This window comes from Rutilus rutilus (assembly GCF_951802725.1).
Source record: "Rutilus rutilus genome assembly, chromosome: 25".
Taxonomy (NCBI): domain Eukaryota; kingdom Metazoa; phylum Chordata; class Actinopteri; order Cypriniformes; family Leuciscidae; genus Rutilus; species Rutilus rutilus.
The window spans coordinates 24,652,681-24,679,714 of NC_140229.1; the positions used below are offsets into that span (position 1 = coordinate 24,652,681).

Below are 27,034 nucleotides of genomic sequence, written 5' to 3' on the forward strand. Positions count from 1 at the left end.
AAAATGTTATTCCTGAGAACATTGTTTCTTCTTTTTTCTAGATTTTGACAAGTTTTCCTGATAAGAGAAATCCAAAATCCCCTCTGTAAAAAAAAAAAAATAATAAAAATAATGGAGATGTATGCAAATTAATGCATATTTAATTAGATAATTTGCATACTTTAACAATATTTAAAAAAAAAAAATGTCTTAAAGTTAAAATGTGTGTTTCTTTCAGTAAACCATATATCATTGTGTGAGAAAAAGGATAAAATACATTTTTGCATTTTCAAACTAATTCTGTTACGAGATGCCCAAGAAAACATTTGGTGCCATTTGGTTCAATTACGTCAAACCTGGCGAGACGAGTTTTTATGTGACTCATTAGAATATGACCATATGTGAATACGATTTGAGAACTTTTCTCCATCTGTGTTCCACAGAAGAAGAAAATGAAATTCTGATGACAGAATTAATTTGATGGGATTCATTCCTTTCAAATATGATACCTTTGATAGGTCATGAGCTTACATCGACGTCTCTTTGGTCCAACAGTGAAACCTGACCCCCCTGAGAAGGTGGTGGCCAAACCCATAGCCAACAATGCACGAAGACTAGAGGTGACCTGGAACAGTCCCACTACGTGGCCCGATGTGGAGACCTTCCCGCTGAAGTACTTTCTACGCTACCGACCGCTCATCCGAGACCAGTGGCAGCACGTAAGTGTGGACCACCACTGCTGTAGCTTCTTGTCCATCTTCGTTGCATCTTTAACATTTATGCAGAGCACATATGCTGTGTGAACTCTAGATTATTAATGATAGCATTTTCATAAACCCGACCAGCTGGTATTTTGGGCAAGTCGGTCAAACAATGTAGTCTTGCTGGTTAACTAACAAGCTGCAACTAGTTTAAATATTTCAACAAGCCAGTTGTCTGTGGCTCAGCGTCCCACAAGCCAAGCACACCTTACTTGTTAGTGTGCAGAATATAACATATACTGGTGACATACATTTTCTGCAAGGTTTTGAGTAGAGTTGCAGACATGTGTCATTTTTTTTTTACAAGAATACAGCATCCTTTGGGGTCAAAGTGGGCTGGTGTGATTTGGTTCCATTGTCAGGTCTCTGCATGAGTCCAATTGTGTCCCTCATGCTCTACAGAATAAGACCAGACATGTTCTTTGGAAAATGATTTGCTCACTAAGACGTCAATCAGAGTTTTGAAGACAGCTGAGGTGATTCATAACCCATAGTTTAATTTGTTGCTATAGTGCTGAATGAGCGCACATTATACCAGCCAGTCAAATACTATTTCTTAAGAAGCCCCTTGGGATTCTTGTATTTATTCCTCTTACATATCAAGGCTGAAAGTAGATGTTGTGTCATGCTTATTTCCATTAAGCTCTTTAAGTAGATGTGCACATCTTACTCTATAATCTAGTTACTGCCTCGCACAAGAAAATTGAGTGTTTCAGACTACTTCAAATTGTTTAGTTTTTTTTTGTGAGAATTATGAAGTTAAACTACCTGCTCTGGATGAATGGGATGTGCAGTACAGAGGAGTGTTGTCATGATACAGGAATTTCTATCTTCAGCTTGAAAAATGTCAATATTCAGTACAATTTTTGATAGAATGGGGAATATTTCCACAACATTAAAGGCATAAAATCTGAACAGTATCTAAGTTATAATTGTGGGCCCAGGGCATGACATTAACACCCGCCAATCCACCAAATGTGGGTGGATTTCAGCAGCGGCGTTTTATATATAATACAGTATATGTATTTTTCAGTTGTAGTCTTTTAAAATGACATCTGAAAATAATAAACTGAGTCCAATGTAGTTGTCAAAAATATCGATTTCTCGCTCTCTCTCATCTCTCCGACAGCTAGTTACACACAAACCCGCCTCTCCTCACTCACTCGCTTAATTTGCTCCGGATGAATATTGTTGGTTACAGGGCTTGAATTTCGGCTTGAATACGGAATTATGTATTGCGCATAATTTTAATCATTCTTGCATATTTTATGCTCAAACATAAGTGTGCGCACATAAAGCAACCTCTCAGTACTGCATTTAGTTATTGTCCACTGCTTATTGCACTTAAACTGTCAAATACACACAAAATAATGTCAAAATGCCGGTTGGCGAGTATCCACATGAACACAGTCAGTTATGTTTTAAGTGAACGTAAACAGTTGAGAAAGAAAACGCACTTGTAACAGTATAATGGATCCATGTGTCAGGTCTTAAAGTTACAGCAGCCTAATATATCTGATACCAAATTCTAATATTACAAATATCTATATGGGAGGTTTTCCCCGTGGTATCGATGTCAAAATTTTGGCCAGTGAGCAAAAAAAGTTCATGTCAATACCTGATCGTGGCCATTTTAATTATTTTATTTTTTTATCAACTGAAACTCTGCTGTCTGAATTATTGAAATTCCGCAGGCAAAATGTATTGATTTCAATAGGAATTCACACAGGAATTTTTGCTCTCGTCTTCTATCTACCTGTACTTGCAAACACCAGCTAGTGTTGTGTGATCGTAGTCATGGAAGATGTCATACTTCACTACAGAACAAATCTCATCCCTCCTTACACAGAACCCAACTACTAAATTTCCAAAACAACTATTACTCAGTGCCGTACGAATCCTATTTGAGTTCCCTGAGACCACTACTCATCTGAAACAAACCATATCAGCCCGCACACAAGCTCATATCAGCTTGCAGCAAAGACCATATTGAGCTCCATCACGACAAGGTGGAAACCTCATCAGTCTTCTGCAGGGCCGCGTTTCAGCTGTGCCTCATATGTATACTCACGTAGTGCATCACGACGAGAGGGCTTCAGAGAGATGAAAGAGCCAGCTCGGCACGGGGAGCGTGGTGTAGGGAAGCCATTCATTCTGCTGAGGAATGAGAGGATGGCAGCTGGAACAGTCCTCGCTGAGCGATGGGTGCCTCAAAGCTGCCTGGGATCTGACGGCAAAATATGGCATGGAAACAATCAAGCGCTCGCAGCTAGCGGACAATGTCCCTGGGTTTAAAAAGAGGAGCTCTTTAAATATTAATAAACTAACTTCCTGTCGTATTTAGGTGCAGGTATACAAACATAACTCAGATTTTAATATCTCCGCTTTCTGTGTTCTCAGAGTTGTCTAGAAACGCATCTAAAGGCCCCCAATATCCTCACGGCAAAGTCCTTTTGCATTATTCTTTTAGGGGTAAAATGAAGTTTGAAATACCTTTGCAGTGATATACTGTTAGCAAGCATCCCCACACCGTCCAGCCTTTTGAGAGCGACGTTTATATGAATATGTAAATACTGTATGTGCTGTGCTTTCCTCTTAATAGCAATAGAAACACATCAAAACTGACAGCGGTGAGAAAACAGCAGTTAAGAAAGCATCTGATCATAGCGATGTGGATGTTTGCGCCAGCTCTGTGATTCAGTGATCCAGTCAAGTTACATCACATTTATTAATAAAGCAGTTTATACAATAGATTTCTTCAAAGCAACAAGCTTTACATTTAAACAGGAAAAAAGAACACCAGTGTCAGTGTCTCTTTCAACTAAAACTTCATTTTCTGCTACACTGAACAAAATTATAAACGCAACACTTTTGTTTTTGCCCCCATTTTTCATGAGCTGAACTCAAAGATCTAAGACTTTTTCTATGTACACAAAAGGCCTATTTCTCTCAAATATTGTTCACAAATCTGTCTAAATCTGTGTTAGTGAGCACTTCTCATTTGCTGAGATAATCCATCCACCTCACAGGTGTGGCATATCAAGATGCTAATTAGACAGCATGATTATTGCACAGGTGTGCCTTAGGCTGGCCACAATTAAAGGCCACTCTAAAATGTGCAGTTTTATCACACAGCACAATGCCACAGATGTCTCAAGTTTTGAGGGAGCGTGCAATTGGCATGCTGACTGCAGGAATGTCCACCAGAGTTGTTGCCCGTGAATCGAATGTTCATTTCTCTACCATAAGCCGTCTCCAAAGGTGTTTCAGAGGATTTGGCAGTACATCCAACCGGCCTCACAACTGCAGACCACGTGTAACCACACCAGCCCAGGGCCTCCACATCCAGCATCTTCACCTCCAAGATCATCTGAGACCAGCCATCCAGACAGCTACTGCAACAATCGGTTTGTATAACCAAAAATTTCTGCACAAACTGTCAGAAACCGTATCAGGGAAGCTCATCTGCATGCTCGTCGTCCTCATCGGGGTCTCGACCTGACTGCAGTTCGTCATTGTAACCGACTTGAGTGGGCAAATGCTCGCATTCGATGGCGTCTGGCACTTTGGATGAATCCCGGTTTTCACTGTACAGGGCAGATGGAAGACGTTCATGTCTTCGTGAATGCCTCATGTATGGCGTTGTGTAGATGAGCGGTTTGCTGATGTCAACGTTGTGGATCGAGTGGCCCATGGTGGCGGTGGGGTTATGGTATGGGCAGGCGTATGTTATGGACAACGAACACAGGTGCATTTTATTGATGGCATTTTGAATGCAGAGATACCGTGACGAGATCCTGAGGCCCATTATTGTGCCATTCATCCACGACCATCACCTCATGTTGCAGCATGATAATGCACAACTCCATGTTGCAAGATCTGTACACAATTCCTGGAAGCTGAAAACATCCCAGTTCTTGCATGGCCAGCATACTCACCGGACATGTCTCCCATTGAGCATGTTTGGGATGCTCTGGATCGGCACATACGACAGTGTGTTCCAGGTCCTGCCAATATCCAGCAACTTCGCACAGCCATTGAAGAGGAGTGGACCAACATTCCACAGGCCACAGTCAACAACCTGATCAACTCTATGCGAAGGAGATGTGTTGCACTTTGTGAGGCAAATGGTGGTCACACCAGATACTGACTGATTTTTGGACCCCACCAATACAGTAAAACTGCACATTTTAGAGTGGTCTTTTATTGTGGCCAGCCTAAGGCACACCTGTGCAATAATCATGCTGTCTAATCAGCATCTTGATATGCCACACCTGTGAGGTGGATGGATTATCTCGGCAAAGGAGAAGTGCTCACTAACACAGATTCAGACAAATTTGTGAACAATATTTGAGAGAAATAGGCCTTTTGTGTACATAGAAAAAGTCTTAGATCTTTGAGGTCAGCTCATGAAAAATGGGGGCAAAAACAATATTTTGTTCAGTGTATAAAGTGGCTCTCCAGTGTGTTCATGTTTTGTCTGACCTCGACAGACTCAACAGAGGAAATGAACCGGAGAAGATTTACACATCTAAGAAGGTGGAGCCTCTGAGCAGAAAAAAACTCCTAACAAACTTGATTTTGTCATTATTTTGTGTTATCACACCAGCAGGCACACTTTTTTTCTATTCTGTGCAGTGCAACTTTTTTTTTTCTTAACAATCTAGATTGCTATATAAATGAGGGTGACTTGACTTGACTTTGAGATCTACAGGTTTAGGTAGACAGGTAGGTAGGCACAAATTCAAAGTACTTTCATAGACAGTTAATTTTGGATTCATGATATAAATAGTCTGGTAATTAGGACTTAGCATTGTCTTTTTTTCTTTTTCCTTTTTCAGAGGAAAGGACAAAAAATAGTCAGCCATCTGTTCTGAAATCTCACATTATAGGAACACAGTGAGACCTCTAAATTAAGACTCATTTGGATTCTCTAACGACTGCTTTGGCACAGAATAATTTTAATAAATTACAGGAACAGTTCACCCTAAAATGATTCACCCTCATGTCATTCCAAACCTGTATGACTTTCTTCAGTGGAACACAAAAGAAGATATTTTGAAGAATGTTTCCAAAGTATCCAAAAATTCAAGTCATTGGGGTCCAAAACAACATTGGACCCCACTGAATTTCATTGTATGGATCAAACAATTTGTTTCCAAATAGCTTATTTTGTGTTCAACAGAAGAAAGAACTGCATATAGGTTCGGAACGATGTAAAGGTGAGTAAACGATTTAAATAATGACCCATTAAACATATCACAGCTATATTACAAGATCACAAAAACAAACTCTACTTACAAAATATCTAATCTGTACCACAAGTAATAGTTTGGCCTTTATGTATTTATTGAAACCTAACATTAGAAACAATTTTCAAAGCAAAATGTGTGGCCTCACATACGTAATTATATAGTAGAAATGTCATTTTTGTTGAACGGCTAAAATAAATGACTGGACTGAGAAATTCACTGGATCAATGTTTCTGCTTAGTTTTAATGATGGAGCTGAGATGAAGAGGCATATGGCGGAGCTTTAAAAAGCACTGACATTTAACGGACGACTCTAAGAGCAACGGAAGTGTGGAGTAATTATAAGAGAGATATGCATACATTCACACCCACTGAGGGATGATCTTTGAAAGTTTGCATTCCCTCAAAGGTGTTTGGGAAGAGATTATAAGATATTTACTGAAAGTGGGAATATATCGGTGACTTTCTCTTTTGAAATGATCCGTATTTTGAGAGGTGAATTCTTATTGGATGTTCTCTGCCTTTTATTTTGTACAATAATTGTATATGTGAAAATTTTCAAATTCCCTAATGAAGTTCATTTGTAAGTTGCTTTGTATAAAAAATGATGCGTAATTGATGATGCATTGCATGATGCATGATGGTATTCTCGGCAAACCCACAATATTCGAATAAAACAGTGGCAGAAGTTACGGTTATTATTTATTGGTAAATTAAACAAAGGGTTAATGCACTAATCGGAAATTAATTTATAAATCTAAAATGTTAGATTAACCAACTAATCAAAAAGATAATCAATTATTTGATTGAAAAATAATCGTTAGTTGCGGCCTTATAAAAAGCTTCTGCTAAAGGAATAAATGTAAACGTAAATGTGATTTATTTAGAACTAGATGATGTAGTTATAACATCTACCAGCAGGGGCTAAAAAGCTATGCTAACCTGCAAAAAGTTGACTAAGTTTAACCTAAGACTTTAAATATACATGGACGCTGTACTCATATTACTATGAAGGGGAGAGTTCGCAATATAAATTATAAATATAATCCAAATAAAAGAGCCAATCACCTATTCACCCGTCGCCTATCTGCCATTTTGTTCGACAAACGAACCAAACAGTAGAGTTAGTAGATTAACAATGGTGGACTTGAACTTAAAAATGGTGTGTATTGGTGTCTTTCCGCAGTTGAAACAATATAGCTTCTGATGTTCATTCATGTTTATACCTCTTCACTCCCATTTACGTGCAATTTTAATTATTATGATTATTTGCTATGTGGTTATTTTTATCTCCATTTTGTTTGCATACCCCACAGCAAAAATGCTGAACTCGTGTACAGTAGAGTCGGTCTGTTCCTGGCCATAGTTTAATCTACTTGCATCAAGTGTAAATCACACTTATATGGACGTATTGAAAGGTTATTCTGATGCCGCTGTAACTAGCTTTGCCTGTATATACGCTGTACCGAAGTCTTCTTTCCATCTCTGCATGAAGACACGGAGCAGAGACTGTGCAGCGACTTGAGTTGACATTATTTTATTAGAAATATTCAGAATAACGTCACAGAGTTCATTCATGAAGCTGAACAACACACAGCATCCGTATATAGGAGCGAACACATAGTGAGAGTGGTAATAATGCAATTAATGTGTTTACATGCCTGTTTATTGCGATAAAAATAGCCATACGGCACATAATTTATTTATGATCGTTTACTACGATTATGAGCTTAATCATATTTGTTGAATCGAAGTACTGTGTTTACATGAGGTAAAGTTTAATTGCAGTATTACCAAAATCCCATTATAATATCATTATGAGGGTACATGTAAACTGGCTCATTGATATGTGGCCTGAGAGCGCCATGGCGGACGGGTCTTTGCGACGGGTTAATTGGTAAAGTCAGTGCGTCACTGCAGCTGACCTTCGAAGCTCTGGTTAATATAGAAACAGTCAGTGGTCTGAGACGCGTGCTTTTTGTCATGATCCGAGCGTTTAGCATTTTCATTGGTGATTTAACATATGAAATTTAATTCTGCTTGGTGAATAGCTTTGGAGAATATGATGTTCCCCGTTCAAAGAGACAGGAGCTGAAGTAGCTGCCTGAGAGGCGTTTCAAAGATGGCCGCTGAAAGAAATGACTTGCCTGAAAGGGACTTTATTTATACCCAGGGATATTATAGTTAACTAAAACTAAAACTGAAACTAAGGGGGCGTTTACATGACACCGTTTTCAACCAAATACAGAAGTTTTGGGGGCCTGAAAATGCAAACTTTTCAAAAACGCGTTTCAAAGTGCAAGTTTTTGATAATGATACCATTATCATCTCTGTGTAAACTACAAAAATGAGAATTTGGGTAAACTGTGACGTCATATGCATGTGTATTATGTGTTCAGTCTTTAGGCACTTAGTGTTTCTTTGCACAGAGACATCGCCACCTACTGGCCTGGCATGAATAAGCGTTTTTAATAATTTTCACAGATCTGTGTGAACAGGGATCGTTTTGACAACGTTGTCGTCTGTACACAAAAACACAACGGAAAAACGTTTCTGTTTTTAGTACATCGTTGTCGTGTAAACACCCTAAAATACAAAAATATGTTACTTGAAATAAAATAAACGTTAACTGAAATAAAGTAAAATATTTTCACAAAGACTAAATGTATTTTATTTCAACTAGTTTCTCACGGCAACATTTCTCGTTTTAATTTAGTTCAACTTGATGTACTAAAATACAACTAAAGTAAAAATGAATAAAATTTTTTTTTGTTTTTTTTAATTATTAAATTAAAATAAATAAAAAAATATTTATTTTTATTATTATTAAAATGGAAAATATAAAAATAAAATCATTAATCATTAATCAAAACATTAATAAAATCTATAATAGTATCTCAATGACACTAAAATAACACTGGTTACACCTGCGCATTTAGTGCCCAGTTTGCTGGTGGTTAATGTATAAATTGCGGGTTTTGGCATGTTAATACTGTTGTTAATACCTACTGTTGTTAATACCTACTGTTTAGTTAATTTTCCCTTGGGTTAAAGATAAAAAGATAAGATGCAACGTTAAGCTTGCGCATGCATTTCATTAGCACACACATTTCAGAACAGGTGAAATCCTGTTAATTGCAAGTTATTCTGGAGAGAGATGTGAATGATAGATTGAAATAGATGCGAACGGCGAAAAGACACGAGACAGCTGTGAAATGACTGCATATGTTTCACGCTCTGTCTTTTGTCCAGGAAAGCAGCAGCATGGAGCATGAAAAAAAGAAAGGGGGCAGGGGTGGTGGAGGGGAATGGTGTGGTGGGCCATTTTTCTTCTTTGCCCCTTTCATTCCCAGAAATGATGTATTTAAACTGGAGCTTTAACAAGCCGCTGTGGTGCCACTCAGCCAAATGAGAAACAATCTGCTCTCGACCAGTGGGGGCTTCTGGGAGTCGCACAGAATGAATGTGCTGTTTTAGAGGCCAAGCTTCATAGAGCACCATCCAGTTTCAGGTGACTGATATGCGACTGTAGATCTAATGGGGTTTGGCCTACTGTTGCTTCGGGAAATCACAATGATGGACAAGACTAAAGCTAGAGAAGGAGTGCAGAGTGCCGAAACGGAGTAGGTTTAAAAGAACAAATGGAATTTGCATGAGATTTAGATCATTCTTTGACTGAAAATGGGTAGTAGAATAGCTAACCTTTTCACTGTTTGCATAAAGGTGGTCCACATTGTAGTTTATTCTAGCCGAGCGTCGCACACCAAGGTGTTAGGTTTTTGCTGGTTACCATAGCCTTGTTAGCGTATGCTAGTAGATGTCGTAACTACACCATCTGGTTTTTAAAAAAACACAACTTTTTCCATTTAAATCAATTAAAACATGTCTTGTGTAGTCTAGAGGAATGTTTAAAAAGCTGAGCATTCATTCAGAGGGGCTTTATACTGACTCCTGCTGGCATGGATGTAGAATTACTCAAAAGTATTTTGGTTACTGTTTATTAAACTGGGTGGTTAAGGGATCTCAATATCTCAATATCTCCGAACAGAACAAAAAAAAGGCATTTATTAGGTTACTGATATAACTTTAGTCTTCATCTCCTGAGAGTTCTTTCTATTCATCAAAGAATCCTGGGGGAAAATACATCACAGTTTTCACCAAAATATGAAGCAGCACAACTGTTTTCAACATTAATAATAATAATAAGAAATGTTTCTTGCGCATTAAATCATCATATTAGAATGATTTCTGAAGGATCATGTGACACTGAAGACTGCAGTAATGATGCTGAAAATGCAGCTTTGATCACAGGAATAAATTACATTTTAACATATATTCACATAGAAAACAGCTATTTTAAATTGTAATAATATTTCACAATATTACTGTATTTTTGATCAAATACAGTAAAAATTTCAAAAAACATAAAAAAAAAAATCGTAACAACCCTAAACTTTTGAACGGTATTGTATACTGGCATGTCTGCCCATTCATAATTAATAACTAAGTATTATTTCATGGACATGAACAAAATCGTGCTTGCTACTAAACGTAAATCCAGAATATCGTTCAAAGACAGTCCTGGCAAACTTCCTCTGAAACGCCTGGTTTCTTGTAAAGAAAACATTTGCTTTCACACCGCAATCTAACGTGTCCTTGAATGGTGCGAGTAACAGCATTCTCCTCTTTACATCTTCCTGTTTATGTGCAAAAGAATTGTTTTATTTTACATTCACGAATAAATTGCGAAACGATTTTCTTTAATATCTTATTTCATGAAGAAAACTGCAAGCATAAACAACAGCGCGGCCCAATAATTGCCTTGTTCTTATTTGTCCTTTGTTGTTCTCTTTTTGTAATGGAGAGATAGGTTCAAATAACAGTGCACTTATGCTGATTTATTGACTACTAGACCGTGTTTCATAGGACCCATTAGCCATTAGCGTGTGATGTCAGTTAGCAGTCGCAGTTATGATATCAGTCCACGGCTGGAAATGCAAACGCCAGTGAGTCACGGCTTTACTCCGGGGCAAATGAGAAGCCTGCTCGGTTGTGCGAATGTATGTATGCGAGCCATTATGAACTTTCGAAAGCACCTAGCCGAGACGTCAAGACATGGTGAATAGCACTAAGCAGCGGTGTGATCTCCTAAAATGTGTGTGTGTGTGTGTTTGGGGATGTATAAGTCTGGTTAAAGAATGCTCAGTCACGTTGTGGTGCGGCCCAGGGGCCGGCGTTTTGTTTGTCGAGGCGACAGAAGGTGGAACGCTATAATGACCTGTCCCTTCTCACCGTCCCGTCGGCCACAGCTTTCACACCCCTACAGATCTCTGCAGAAGCCAGGGTTTATCGTGCTGGAGTACGTCCCCCGTGACCTAGAAGACACACACATATAGGTTTACTTCATGCCAACGAAAACATCTGCTGAGAACATGACAATGTTTCCTTGTATTAGCATTTCTGTTGTCTGATTCCTTGTGTTATTTGATTTGATCTATCTTGAAACTGATTTTTGTATGCTGTTTGAATCACAGTTTAATGTGTTCTTCAGTGGTGAACCATTCCAACACCTTTCATATTTGAGTTAATTGTGAATATTGCACTACTAAATTAGCTGATAACATAAACGAGAAATGATGAATCTCATGAAACCGGTCCAGGTCACTTTTCACAGCAGAATCAAAAGAAGACAGTAATAATATATACATATATATATATATTTGTGTTGTGCCATAATTTGTTTTTGCAATTAAGCGCATTTCGCATTACTGTAGAATGTAATTGATATATTATTTATGTATGTGTATAAATTGATTAATTATTTATACTACTATTCAAAGGTATATATATATATATATATATATATATATATATATATATATATATATATATATATATATATATATATATATATATATATATATATATATATATATATATGTTTTTGAGTTTCTCACCAAGGCTGCATTTATGCACTGTGATCAAAAATACAGTAAAAACAGTAATACTGTGAATTATTATTAGAATTTAAAATAACTGTTTTCTATTGTAACATACTTTAAAATGTAATTTATTCCTGCAGCATCATTACTCCAGTCTTCAGTGTCACATGATCCTTCAGAAATCATTCTAATATGATGATTTGATGATCAAGAAACATTTATGATTATTGTTAAAAACAGTTTCTTCATTTTTCTTTCTTTGATGAACAGAAAGTTCAAAAGAACAGCATTTCTTAAAAAAAATTTTTTTGTTACATTATAAATATCTTTATAATTTATTGTGTCAATGGTAAATAAAAGTATTAATTTATTTTAAAAATCATACTGACCCATTTTTTATATATATATAAAGTGTTTATAAATCATTGTAATATTTGTTGCACTGCCTTAATTTATTTCGCCTTCAAACTTAAAGTAAATAAATTGTATCCACACAGAATGATTTCCATTAGTGTATCACAGTAATGCGAATATAATGACAATCATAACTGAGGTATAATAAAAAAGAAATAATGATAATATGCCATTCATAGGTTGTGTAAATTCTGTAGCGATTCCGACCAGAAGAATGTGCAGGTCACTGTATTTCACGCAGTTTCAGGCTTTTAAGCTTCAAAAAGGATCCAAAAGCACCATAAAAGGATCATAAAATGCTACAACATGTGCACTATAATCTAAGTTGTCATCTTAAATGAATAGGTTAATCTGATTCACAAAACTGGTCTGAGTGATTTACTGATGAATTAGACTGATCTGTTCACTGACTCAATGATCCGATCACAACAGCTAAAAGCCCACTGGAGAACGAGATTGGACTTTTTCGACACAAATCTTTTTGCGTGACTTGAAAGTTGTAATGTAGTGTGCGAGTCTCACGAACTACATTTATGACACTTTTATGTCCGTTTTTGAAGCTTCATTCCCCATTCCACAGCATAGTCTTGAGTATTTCTTTTGCGTTCCGCTCAAGAAAGAAAGTCATAGGGGATTGAAACAACATGAGGGTGAATAAATGATGACAGAGTTTGAACTATCCCTTCAAATCAGCTCTGTGTTTTTTTTATCAGTTTCAGTCCTCTTGAGGATTGTCAAATTTCACGCGGTCTTACGCAGAAAGAACAGCCGTTGTCGTTGTCTCGCTTACCATGTGCTTATTTCCCCACAATCCCCTTCTTTCTTTCATTCATTCACCCCTTGATTTCTCTCTCCCCTTCCCTGACACGCTGCATTCCCCGTCTCCCCTCCGGCCGCCCCGCGTTTAATGGCCTTTTGTGCATCTGCCAAAAGAGTCTCTCATCCTCCAGCCCGCACTTAGATTGATCAATAGCGGCGGCATTGCAGTACCATTAGCATGGTAAAGGATATTAGCGGGAGAAAAAGGGGGTATTCACCCATCTTTCATGAAAGTCCCGTGCTCCACCCCCGTCTGCGACACTCGTCCTGTGGGCAGATACACACCAATCAAACATGTATGCATCTCTTGGCGCTGTTGCTCTTTTCATGAGACAAAACTCCAGCGCTTTTGTTATAATATTCAAGGTTACATTGCAAACGTAGTGAGGGGAATTCACTTCATTTTAGCACTCAAGTTCGCTGTATTGTTAATCATAGGTGTTACTTCTGCTAGATTCTGAAAAAGCGCTGAACTAAAAGTCACAGGCTGACCACAGATGGGCAACTGAATAGAAATGAGAAACCATATTATACACATTTACAAATATATACTGTATATCATTTATATGTCTAGCTTCAAATCATCTGCAACAGTGCAAAATGCATAAAATAGCATCAAAATTATTCATTTGAAGTACTATTATTAGAAATCTTACTGACCCCAAATACTTTTTATTGAAGCTCTATATATACAGTTGTAATCGAAATGATTCAACCCCCATTTTAAATCAGGTTTTTTTGGCAAAATGTACAGACTTACAGCTGTTTGCAATGAGCAAATCAAACAAATAATTGAAATAGCTCAGCACAACAATTATTCATTCAAAGTCATTAAAGTTGCATTTTCAGTTGAATTTGCGGAAACCACTTGGAAGATCTGTTGTGTTGAACTATTTTAATGACTTTTGTTTGATTAGTTCATTTCAAACAGCTGCAAGTCTGTAGATTTTGCCAGTAAACCTGATTTGCAATGGGGGTTGAATAATTTTGATTTCAACTGTACACATACATACACTTTTACACATACTTTTTTTACAAATAGTAATATATGAATTATTAAATGTTAATTTTAAAGCAACCAAAAGTCATTTACTGATCCCAAATATTAATGAATGAAAAAAATATGTGTGGTCAGTAAGATTTTTAATAATAGTGCTTCAAATTAATACTTGTATGCATTTTTGCACATTATTTTTTACAAATAGTTATGTATTCATGTTCATTTTAAAGCACACAAAAGTTATTTATTAAGTTATGTGTATATATATAAAAACTTTTTTTTTTTTTTTTACTTTAACACTTTGACACAATATCATGGGAATTTGTAACTTTTATGAATATGTACGATCTCTTCTGTATGCCATTGAACTGTATGATCTGCTTACACCCAGTGATGGTTAGGTTTAGGGGTGGACAATTTTTTTTTTTTTTTTTTTACAAATCACATCCATTGCCACCATCTAATAAATTTTGGGTTTTTTTTCATGAGAATCCAAAGGTGTGGTCACATTTATCATTGTTCGATGAATTTTCACAGACAAAATCTAAAATGTGTAATAGATTTCCATACTCAATTTTGGATTTCGATTTTAAACCCATTACAAAATCTGTACGGCTACATCTTGCAAGTGTTTGCTATCTGAAATCCAATTCAATGTACCTTCATATCTTTACACCCTTCTCAGTCCAGTATTCTGTCAGTTTTTGGTAACTTTATTCTAAGGTGACAAACCAAACCCTACCCCATAACCCTATAGTAAGTACATTGAGTAAATTAATATTACTAAGTACCTATTTGTATAATTACACTGTAACAACATCACCTTAAAATAAAGTGTAACCGAGTTTTTCTCTAATGTATTTAGAGCATTTCTTGATCATCCCAGGTCTGTTTTAGTCTGTCTCTCACACACACACACACACACACACACACACACACACACACGCACTTCCATGCATGTGACGCTCCAGGCTCTGCCCAACACAGGCTCATATCACTGGCTGTAATTGCCCCATCACAGCCCTGACATCAGTGATGCTGGACTTCTGATTATTTCAGAGACAAGTGATATTACGCATCATTATCTATCATCAGGATGGTGATGGCACTAGTGTGTGAATGGACACACATTCATATACACACGGGTAAGTGCTGATGGGTCTAGCTCTCGAGCCATTCCTCCTCAGTGCTGGGTTTAATACATTTACACCCAAAACCATTAGTCTCTCTCCACAAACATTCTCTCCTTGTACCTTTACTCCTCTATTAAAGACACAACCGTGTTATCATGAAACTACTTAGAAAAATTATTCTTCTTCTTCTTCGTCGTCTTCTTCTTCTTATTGTTGTTGTTGTTGTTGTTATTATGAATGAAGTATGATGCATGTCAGGCATAATATACAGTCAGTTGGTAAATACATGTGGAAAATTCATTTGGAAGTTAAAATTCTTTAATAAAAGGGTGCCAATAAATATGGCTAACGTATTTTGGAGAAAAGCATTTGTTTTTTGAAAAGCACATGTGATTTGTTTCCATGGCGACACGTCATATCTGTCACGTGACACACCGCAGCCACAATAACACTGTATGACTTTTTTATTCAAAATATTCACAAACTTGCTTACCATGTCATCAAATATCTGATAGTCCGATTCTTAAAAATGTGTAAGTGAGTGTGTTTGGTCGTTGACAATAACGTGAGATGGGCGCCGCCATGTTTGTTTGCGCCGCTGTTCAGAGAGTCCTGTCAGTCATCAGTTTCTCCAGAAATACATGTAAGAAAGCGGCCGGTGAACTGTGAGAAGAATAGAGTAAACTTTATAGTTACTTCCACTATGTTTGTCTGATATGAATAACACGTACCCTAACCCTAACACATGTCTGCAAATTATATTTGAATAGATTGTTATTGCTGCTTCCACAGACATCAGTGTGTATTTTACAAACTCCAAATGTATTGTTTCACTAGTGCTTATGTGTATTTAAATATCTGAAACCTAAAATAAACATTATGAGGTTGAAAACACTGAATAGTTGTGATATATGACAGCGCTGAGCTCGTCCGTCTCTGGCTCAGTGCCAACCAACGCACGAAAGCACAGTTTGAATCTGGCAGTTGTGTCACGTCACTGAACATTATAAATCCCATATTCTCAGGGGCACAGAAATAAAAATCCCATATATGGGACCGTGCCGCTCAGAAGGTTAAACATTTCATTTGTAACCATGAATATAAAAATGAAACTGAGGGGGCACAAATCATGTGTGTGCCCCCTCGTGGCGCCGGGCCTGACATTACATATATACATACACACACGTGCACTCATACATACCAACATACACTCACACACACACACACCCACACACACACATACATACATACATATATACAGTACACACATACATACACACGCATACATACAGTACATACATATATACATACATACACACACATGCACTCATACATATAACATACACTCACACACACACACACACACACACACACACATACATACATTCATATATACAGTACACACATACATACACACGCATACATACAGTACATACATACACACACACACACACACACACACACACACACACATGCATACATACACACATGCATTCATACATACAGTACACACATACAGTACACACATACATATGCACGCACGCATGCATACATACACACAGTACATACATATGCTCACATAAACACATACAGTACATACATACATACATTCATACACACACACACACATACATACACACACACACACACACACACACACACATGCATACATACATATACACATACACATACACATACAGTACATACATACATACATTCATACACACACACACACACACACACAGACACATACATACATACATACACACATACAGTACATACATACATACATACACACATACAGTACATACATATGCAAACATACATTCATTCATACACACACACACACACACACACACACACACACATACATACATACATACATACACACATACAGTACATAGATACATACATACACACATACATACATACACACACACACACACACACATACATACATACATACATACATACATACATACATACATACACACACACACACACACACACACACATACATACATACATACATACATACATATGCATACATATGTACACACACATGTATACAGGGCCTAAAATGAACATTCGCCAAGCAGCAAATGCGAGTAAAAAATGCGAGTTCATTTTTTTTATTCTAACAATGCAGTGTTGTGACAACGTGAACAAACGTGAACGTCGCTCTGTAAAGTTGACGGGTCAGTGCTTCATCATCACAAAAGTGTCAGCCTTTCCAATGTAAATATATACCTCTTCAGTCATCCTTGCATGTCTCTCCTATTGCATTATAGTGCATTAGACATTAAAATTCACCTCTGACAGCTTGAACACTATGATTAAGTAGTTTGTTCAGCTCTAAGGTTATTTTTCCTTGGGCGCTGTACGCTGTTTCTTGATACTCAGAGCATGGAGATCGAAAAATGCACCTTGGCTCCATCTCTGCCGCCCATATTGATTCTCAGATCAGCCGGGGCATCCTTGAGATGTCGATGGATAAAGGTTTGTGTATTCACATGTCTTATTCAGTGTCACAGCCCCCTAAGGACTATTATCTTATGATCTGAAACTGCACAGCGTGGGGAACATCTGTCTGGGGCACTGTGCGCTGTATTAGTGTGTGTGAGAGAGACAGAAAGAGATGCTCTCAAAATACAAATTCAACTACAAAATACACATTTGATACAAAAATAGACTATAGAGGGTATGCGTGTGACATCACCGTCTGGCCGGAGTGTCTGACATCACTAACCCTAAAATTTACATAAACCCCGCCCTAGGGTTGCGCGATATGCTCCATTTTCATATCGTCCTATCGTCAGCCTGTGAGATCGGCGATACACGATATTATCGTGAGGGGGGCGGGGCTTACTTATTTGATTATTTACTTGCTTATTTACTCATCAATTTGCTTGTTTTATTACTTCGTTTTAAATGAGAATCTTTTTCTATTTTGCTAGCAAAGGTGGAGTGTTTATTAATAGGCTAAATCAGGTTGTTTCCTGGTATAGTGAGGTAAAAAAAAAATCCTAATCATTCTTGTATCTGACCATTCTTGTATATTTCAACATGTCAGCGGGAAATTTACGGACACACATGATCCCCTCATGCCGTTACTGATGCAGCATTTTGACTGTAGGCTGCTTCTGCACGATATCATGAGAACACGTTTTAATTTATTGGGTCAAGAAAGAGTCGGAGTCTGCGATATGTCCTCCTACCAGTGCTCTCTCTGTCTGGATGCACTTCACTTATGCGCACCGCACTTCAATAAACCGAAATAACGCGGGTTTTAAATGCCGGGAGAAATCAGAGGCAAAAATCTAAAAGTCGATCGGTACTTACTTATGACTTGACTCTGATAAAGGAAAATGGGTTAATCCGTTTACATGACCACATGCATTGTCAGTTTATTCAGCATAATCGAGTTAATAACGTGCATGTAAATGCGATCATTCCCTGAAAACGAAAGCAGAAACGGACTGCGCTTTCACTGCATTAACTGCGCGTTCTCTCAGAGACGACGGTGGATATAACGGTAGGCTACAGCATCTTAATTTACTGGCTTAATATTTCTCTTGTGGACTTACATTATTGACAGTGAAAAAAATAGAAGAATATTTCTTGTTAAACAAGTTTGAAGTTGCTTGTGATTTTCACAGGCAGAGTTTCACAGATGCTTCGTGTAGCCTACTAAAGACTTTATTAGGCCTAGGCGGCCTATATAATTTTATTGATATTATTATTATAATTAATATTTTGTAATTGTACTGTTTTTAGTGTTTTTACTGTCATTAAATATTTTGTTAATGTGCTATGGAAACAAAATACTGACGAACAACGATGCCGCGTCTTCATCTTGGCTCTGTATAAGAATGATGCGTCTGTTAAAACAAGCACTCTTGGCAATTTGTGAATGGATCACCTTGCAATTCAATTTCGTTGTGGGATGTAATTTTTTTCTGTTTTAAAAATATTTTCTTTGAGGAGTCCTCATACGCGCGCGTCGGTGACGTTGCATGTGTGGTTATGTGATGTCGCAAGTGTGGTTATGTGGTGAGATGTCGTTATGAATTTAGGCAAGGCAAATATAATTGTAACTATACTAGCTTCATAATAATAATAATAATGATTTAATACATTAATAGGAAAACGAGCCAATTATCGTATTGATATCGTCAAAGGCATCTGCCATCGGCGATATCTCTGTCTATCGTCGATACACGATACTATCGTCTATCGGCACAACCCTACCCCGCCCCCGGAACACGATTTATAGATTATCATGACAGAATATGACTAGAAGATAACTACACATCAGCTCCATAAATTCATCAATAACCATTCAGAAATGTTGTCTACATGTTGTCACTTCTTCTTGAGTCTCTCTGTCTTTGTCTGACTCTGGTTTGAACATAAAAGGCTAAAAGTTTTTGAAATGTTCAGTGCATGTCTGTGTGAGTGCAAGCTCTTGAAGCTCCGCCCTCTGTGCTGGGAGCGGTTGCTCATTTGCATTTAAAGGGAAAGACACAAAAACGGTGCGTTTTTGCTAACCCTCAAAAAGTGACAAATTTAACATGCTATATAAACATATCTGTGGGGTATTTTGAGCTAAAACTTCACATACACACTCTGGGGACATCAAAAACGTATTTTACATCTTGTGAAAAGGGCATTATACCACCCCTTTAAATATCTATCATCGTATATTCTGTATAATTGGATAAAACTGTATAAAAAAAACTATACAAGTTTTAGGGCTGGACAATATGATGATATATATATATATAACAGTGATATAAGTGATCACATGGATTTAGACCTACCTATATTGTATTTATATAAAGTGTCCACAGGCAAATGTGCTTCATGTATTTCCCCAGTGTCGAAATCAGGCACATATAATTATCAGGAAACATGATTCTTGGCTGCATGTCAATATCCATGGATCAGTGGATCTTTGGTAAGCTGTAAGGAACGCTATATCGAGTCCAACCGTTTGTTTAAACTGATAATCATTCGTTTTACTCACGTTTTCGCAGTTTCTTCTATTAAATCCAGTCACTCAGCAGATCTTTTGCCACTCCGGCGGGAAAGTGACGTAAATCCATACTCTCTATACAAATAAGGAGGCAAAAACACCTCTCCAGCTGTGGAGCAAATGGGATATTTGCCAGTACTTTTATTTGAAATATAATTGATTAAAACTAGGGCTGTAAATTTAATTTTGAATAATTAATTCATCATAGAATATTATATAATACAGTTAGTTACTAATCTAATTATATTAAATGAGCGATTTACACAGTACTTGAGCTCATATTTGTTTTCTTCTCCCAACGTTTTTGACGGACACTGCCTCCAGCGCCTCCCCAGGTTCTGCGTTTACACGTATGTATTTTTCGATTATGGCGGTCTATCTTCCTTTGTTGACATTCAACCCATTAAAGAAACACATCTCATTAGCGACTGCTTTGCATGAGTCCCACTTAAATAGCATAAGACGGTTCACGCACTCACCACAGGTGATGAATTCCTGCAGTTTCACACAGTCAGTTCTTCGTGATAAACGCTAAGGTGTTTCCACTACCTTTGATATTAATTGCACCGCTGTTGGCTGGGCATCAAAAGGGGTCTAGAACCGTGGACAATTATCTATTAAACCTTGTTGGTCAGCAGTAGTGATCCCGCAGAAAGGGGACTGAGGGAATAGCTCTCATTAGCTTGAGTGGCAGAACCTGCGCTGCTCAGCCTCCTTTATCCCGTCAGTAGAAAGTCAAACGTGAATTTTGGAAGTGGCACGTAATTGCTTTTTCTCTCCACAACAGTAGACACGCTCTCCAACTGGGCTGCCTGCCGTATTTATATCCCCTGACGGGAGGGCGAGGAGGAGTAGACGGCGCTATTCACTCAAATGAGAGTTTCCTTATCTACTGTAGCCTTAAGTATGCTAATGGTCCCTTGCATGTGTATGTGACTTGTGTTTGTCTAAAGAAGCGGCTCTCAAGTGGAATTCAAGTGGCAACCCATAATTGTGCACAATTATTAACATGACATGCACTTGGTATTGACCATTTTGGTTTCTAAGAACAACAGAAGACATGGGAAGCATATTCTATGAAAACCCATTTACACCTTAGAGTAAAAAAAAAAAATTTCAATGGCATTTGCAACTTTATATCCAGTCTGGTCTCATTCTTTATACGAGGTATTAGTACATAACATTTACCGGTACTAAACGTTAGCTACATTTTTGTACGTTTGGATAGATGCTGAAATGTACAATTTGGAGGTATTGACAACATTTAAAACGTGAACATTATTACATATTTACAGCTAAGGAAATGTGAAATAATTATGAATCTTTAATATATCATATACACTCACCTAAAGGATTATTAGGAACACCATACTAATACTGTGTTTGACCCCCTTTCGCCTTCAGAACTGCCTTAATTCTACGTGGCATTGATTCAACAAGGTGCTGAAAGCATTCTTTAGAAATGTTGGCCCATATTGATAGGATAGCATCTTGCAGTTGGAGATTTGTGGGATGCACATCCAGGGCACGAAGCTCCCGTTCCACCACATCCCAAAGATGCTCTATTGGGTTGAGATCTGGTGACTGTGGGGGCCATTTTAGTACAGTGAACTCATTGTCATGTTCAAGAAACCAATTTGAAATAATTCGAGCTTTGTGACATGGTGCATTATCCTGCTGGAAGTAGCCATCAGAGGATGGGTACATGGTGGTCATAAAGGGATGGACATGGTCAGAAACAATGCTCAGGTAGGCCGTGGCATTTAAACGATGCCCATTTGGCACTAAGGGGCCTAAAGTGTGCCAAGAAAACATCCCCCACACCATTACACCACCACCACCAGCCTGCACAGTGGTAACAAGGCATGATGGATCCATGTTCTCATTCTGTTTACGCCAAATTCTGACTCTACCATCTGAATGTCTCAACAGAAATCGAGACTCATCAGACCAGGCAACATTTTTCCAGTCTTCAACTGTCCAATTTTGGTGAGCTCGTGCAAATTGTAGCCTCTTTTTCCTATTTGTAGTGGAGATGAGTGGTACCCGGTGGGGTCTTCTGCTGTTGTAGCCCATCCGCCTCAAGGTTGTGCGTGTTGTGGCTTCACAAATGCTTTGCTGCATACCTCGGTTGTAACGAGTGGTTATTTCAGTCAAAGTTGCTCTTCTATCAGCTTGAATCAGTCGGCCCATTCTCCTCTGACCTCTAGCATCAACAAGGCATTTTCGCCCACAGGACTGCCACATACTGGATGTTTTTCCCTTTTCACACCATTCTTTGTAAACCCTAGAAATGGTTGTGCGTGAAAATCCCAGTAACTGAGCAGATTGTGAAATACTCAGACCGGCCCGTCTGGCACCAACAACCATGCCACGCTCAAAATTGCTTAAATCACCTTTCTTTCCCATTCTGACATTCAGTTTGGAGTTCAGGAGATTGTCTTGACCAGGACCACACCCCTAAATGCATTGAAGCAACTGCCATGTGATTGGTTGATTAGATAATTGCATTAATGAGAAATTGAACAGGTGTTCCTAATAATCCTTTAGGTGAGTGTAGATGTTTGTATAGTTGCATCTTTGCCATTTTATAGATACATTTTAGATCCCTGCCGTAACGTGTCGTAACGCTTCTTGATGCGTCTATTTTTTTATTCATATCGAGAGCGGGATTTGACAATTTGACGTTTTCGGTCGCTGTTGAGATGAAGATCGCTGAATAAAGGCTGGGAATTTTGGTCTGTTCTCGTATGGATACTAAAGATTAGCAGCGCAAGATTAAAATGTATTACTTTTGTGAATTTATAATGTGTTTTATGGTTCTATTATCATCCACAGCATATAAACCACATTTAATAAATGCAATTGAAAACCCATGAACACACAAAATACATGATTTAAATACTTATAAATAAAGATTTGTTCGATTTGTACGTCTGTAAAGTTGAGAATATGTAAATAATTTATGTTTTAGATGCTGTCAATACGTCAGTATTGCGAGTTTCAGTGTATATGCAAGTACAAGTAAATGTACATGTGGTAGAACCACATACTTGTTATATCTCATTGTTACATTGTTATATCTCACATTTGTGACTATATCTAACAGTTTGACTTTAAACCTTGCGGTATGACTTTATATCTCTCTTACAACTTCATATTTTGCAATGTGACTTTATATCTTGTAATGTGACTATATATGTCTCACAATGGGATTTTAACTGTTGCAGTCAATTGTGACTATATTTCACAATGTTAAATCTCATAGTGTGACTTTATATCTAATAATGTAATGTGATTTTACATCTCAAAATGTGACGTACTCTCACACTAACTTTATATCTGCGACTTTGTATTTCATGATGTGACTGTGTCTTGTAATGTGACTTTATAGCTCAAAATGTGAATATTTTTTCACAAGTGTGATTTTCTCACAATATTTCGTTGCATGGCATTATATCTAGACATTTTTATATCTCACAATAATAATATTTCTTTATACATCACAATGTGACTTTAAATCTCGCTATTTGACTATATCTCACAGTATGATATGTTGCAGTGAATTTAAATCTCGCTATGTGACTTAATATGTCACATTATCACTCATTATGACTTTTTCATTTTAAACTTTACACACAATTTACCTCACCTTTTCATTTTCTACCCTGAGGTAAAAACAGGCTTCCATTGGTTTCCTCTTCCTTTTTGCCTATGATTTATCATTAGTTTCCTTTTATTTGTATCTTTAGCATTCTTTCCCCCGCCTGACCCTATCAGAACAGATCTGTGACCCATTTTTTTGGGTTTCGTCCCACCAGTTTAGAACTATTGATCTCAAAGTTTTAAAAAAGCATTTGTAAAAGTTGCCTTTTTTTCCGCTAGGATACTCATATTGAATTGTCCTTGGATACACAACGGCAAGTAAAAAGCCCAAGAATTTCAGGCCCCAATAAAAGAATCCACATCCCTTAAAGCCATGATTTCCATACCAAAAGCCTTAAGTCAGGACAGGGTGACAGGATTCTGAAGGGAGAAAAGGGTCACCATGCCCTCCCTTATGTAATCTCTCAAGAATGTTCAAATCTCCCGTTCCTCCGGGCCTCCCCTCGGCTCACTGTATAGGCTAAGCTGTTTTCGACAGCCATCTTTGATGCTAAGATGAAAATACTGTAGATAATACACAATGAGCGGAAGATCTGAGCGCTGCTCCTTTGAGCACCTTTTAGAAATGGGATGAATTTATAATGTCCCCGCTGATATAGCTCAACAGATGAAGAAGGTGCTATTGTGTAGCTTCCAATGCCAGAGGAAACTTGAAAGCAATCACATGCAATTAATAGATCAAGAGACGATGTTATACTTGGAGAATTATCAAGCATTATATCGAGGCTTTTGAGGAGTAACAAAATATCGGGAACTGTTACAACACTGTTCATTTATAGGGATAGTTTCCCACAAAATGAAAATTCTGTCATCATTTGCTTCCAAACCTGAGAAATTTTTCACAATATCTTATTTTATGTTCCACAGATAAGTCAATATTAAAAATAACGTAGGTCAAATATCAATATTAACTATGTTAATTAGAATTTTGACATCGTTTGCTTCCAAACCTGAGGGTTTTTTTTCGTCTTATTTTATGTTCCACAGATAAGTCAATATTAACTACGTTAATTAGAATTTTGCGCAAATAATGATTCACGTAAATTCATTAATTACTTCTGTAATTAGTGAATAATACTGGAATATGATTTATAAACCCTTCAATCTTTGCTTTAAGCTATGCCATATACTGTAGCTACATTAATAGAACCTTTCCATTGCACAAAAGGTTCTTGATAGTGGAAAACATTTTCTTTAGATTATTAAAATAATCTTCTCACAAAAAAAAAGGGTTATTTTTGAGAATTGTTCACTGAAAGATTCTTTGTGGAACCAAAAATGGTTCTCCTATGGCACCACTGTGAAAACTGTGTGCACAGATACGCAAACAGATTATAAAATGTCCATAAAAAAAATGTAATGCAGTCATTTATATTCAGATAAAATGACTTTGAGCTTATAATGAAAATCCTAAAAGATGAAAACACTTGAAAAAAAAAATTGCACTGGATAATGAAACCATGAAACCAGACACAAAGTAAACAGACATTAGAATCTATTAAACAAAGTCATTGTTTTTTTTTTTTTTTTTTTTTTTTTGTCTCTCTTGTTTTGTCCATTCAGGGGTTATATCAATTATTTATTTATTGAGATGCTGTTCAGATCTCGTGCATATTTCATAAGTGCTCATGTTGCATGAATAGCAAAAGACAAATGGGACACTGCGTTTGTACTTTGCGTGAATTTGGCGACTTGGAACCGTGGACTTCGACCCCTGAGGGAAGCTTGTGTTTACTCGGGGATTAAACTGAATTGGACCACATTAGCACTCCTTTTATTGAGCTAGTCTTTAACTGTTCTTTTGGCATTTCGCTTGCCATTCCCTAATTCTTTGTTTACGGATTACATCCTATAGAACACGGCAGTATTTGCATTCAGTTAAACAAAAAAAAAAAAAAAAAAAAACGGAATGGAATGACTTTAATCGGTTGGCTAGTTTATTCCCATCTGTTCCTCCAAAATCTGCATGTATTCTTGGAACGGCACAAACACTTCCCTCAGTGTGCATTCCAAACCATCATTAAAAGCAATTCAGGTTAATGCACATACTTAGGGAACCACAATTTCTAAATCAGTTACTTTGAGAATTAACACTGTTTGTTGACACTCTCAGTGATGTGAGCCGCCGTTTGGAGAAGATGGGCGTTGGATCTGGAAGCCGTTAGCTGGAATTAGTCTTCAATGATCTGTGATACTAAGTTTGAACGCTTCCTCTAGACTTCCTGTAGTGATGTCAATGGACACATCAAGAAAAAGAGAGGGTTGTATCTGACAAAATGAGGGAAGTTGTAAGTGCTAATGAAATTAGTCCTTCAAATGTAATGCTCAAGTGTCCAGATACAGCCACACATTTCCTTTTCAAGGCTGGAGCCTTTGAAGATAAAAAGCTGAATTAAAGTGCCGTAATGAGTCGCTCCGCACTCGGTTTTGGCTCAGGAAATGGAAGTGTAATGTTTTTTTGTTTTTTTTTATCTGGTGCTGTGGAGGAATAGCATATCTGAGAGCATATTTTGGTGAGTGAGAACTTGTTAACACTCCAATCATGTCAAAAAGGCCATTTGTAGACTTAAATCTGGTGCTGTATGAACCTTTTGACCGGGCCACAGACATCCAATATTTACTTTTTTAAATTATAATTGGTAGCACTAAGGTTCCGTTTTTAACATTATTTAAAGGAATAGTTCACTTCAAAATGAAAATTCTATCATGAGTTTCTTTCTTCTGCTGAAAGATGATATTTGGAAGAATATGGATAACTAAACAGTTGATTAACTCCATTGATTTCCATAGTATTTTTTGAAAGTCAGTGGGGTCCATCAACTGTCTGGTTACCCATATTCTTCAAAATATCTTCTTTTGTATTCAGCAGAAGAAAGAAATTCATACAGGTTTGAAACAACTTGAGGGTGAGTAAATGATGACAACATTTTCATTTTGAAATGAACTATTCATTTAACTGCATTAACATGAACTAACAATGACATACACTTCTAAAGCATCTTAATGTTAATTTCAACATTTACTAATACA

General features: G+C 37.3%; 1 protein-coding gene across 1 annotated transcript in view; it reads left to right on the forward strand.

Moving 5' to 3' along the window:
• cntfr (ciliary neurotrophic factor receptor) overlaps positions 1 to 27,034 on the forward strand; it is a 182,261-nt gene that overhangs the window by 138,863 nt on the left and 16,364 nt on the right. The window contains exon 6 of the mRNA XM_084401446.1: positions 535 to 698. Within this exon, the coding sequence (XP_084257572.1) occupies positions 535 to 698 (164 nt within the window). The remainder of the gene's footprint in view (positions 1 to 534; positions 699 to 27,034) is intronic.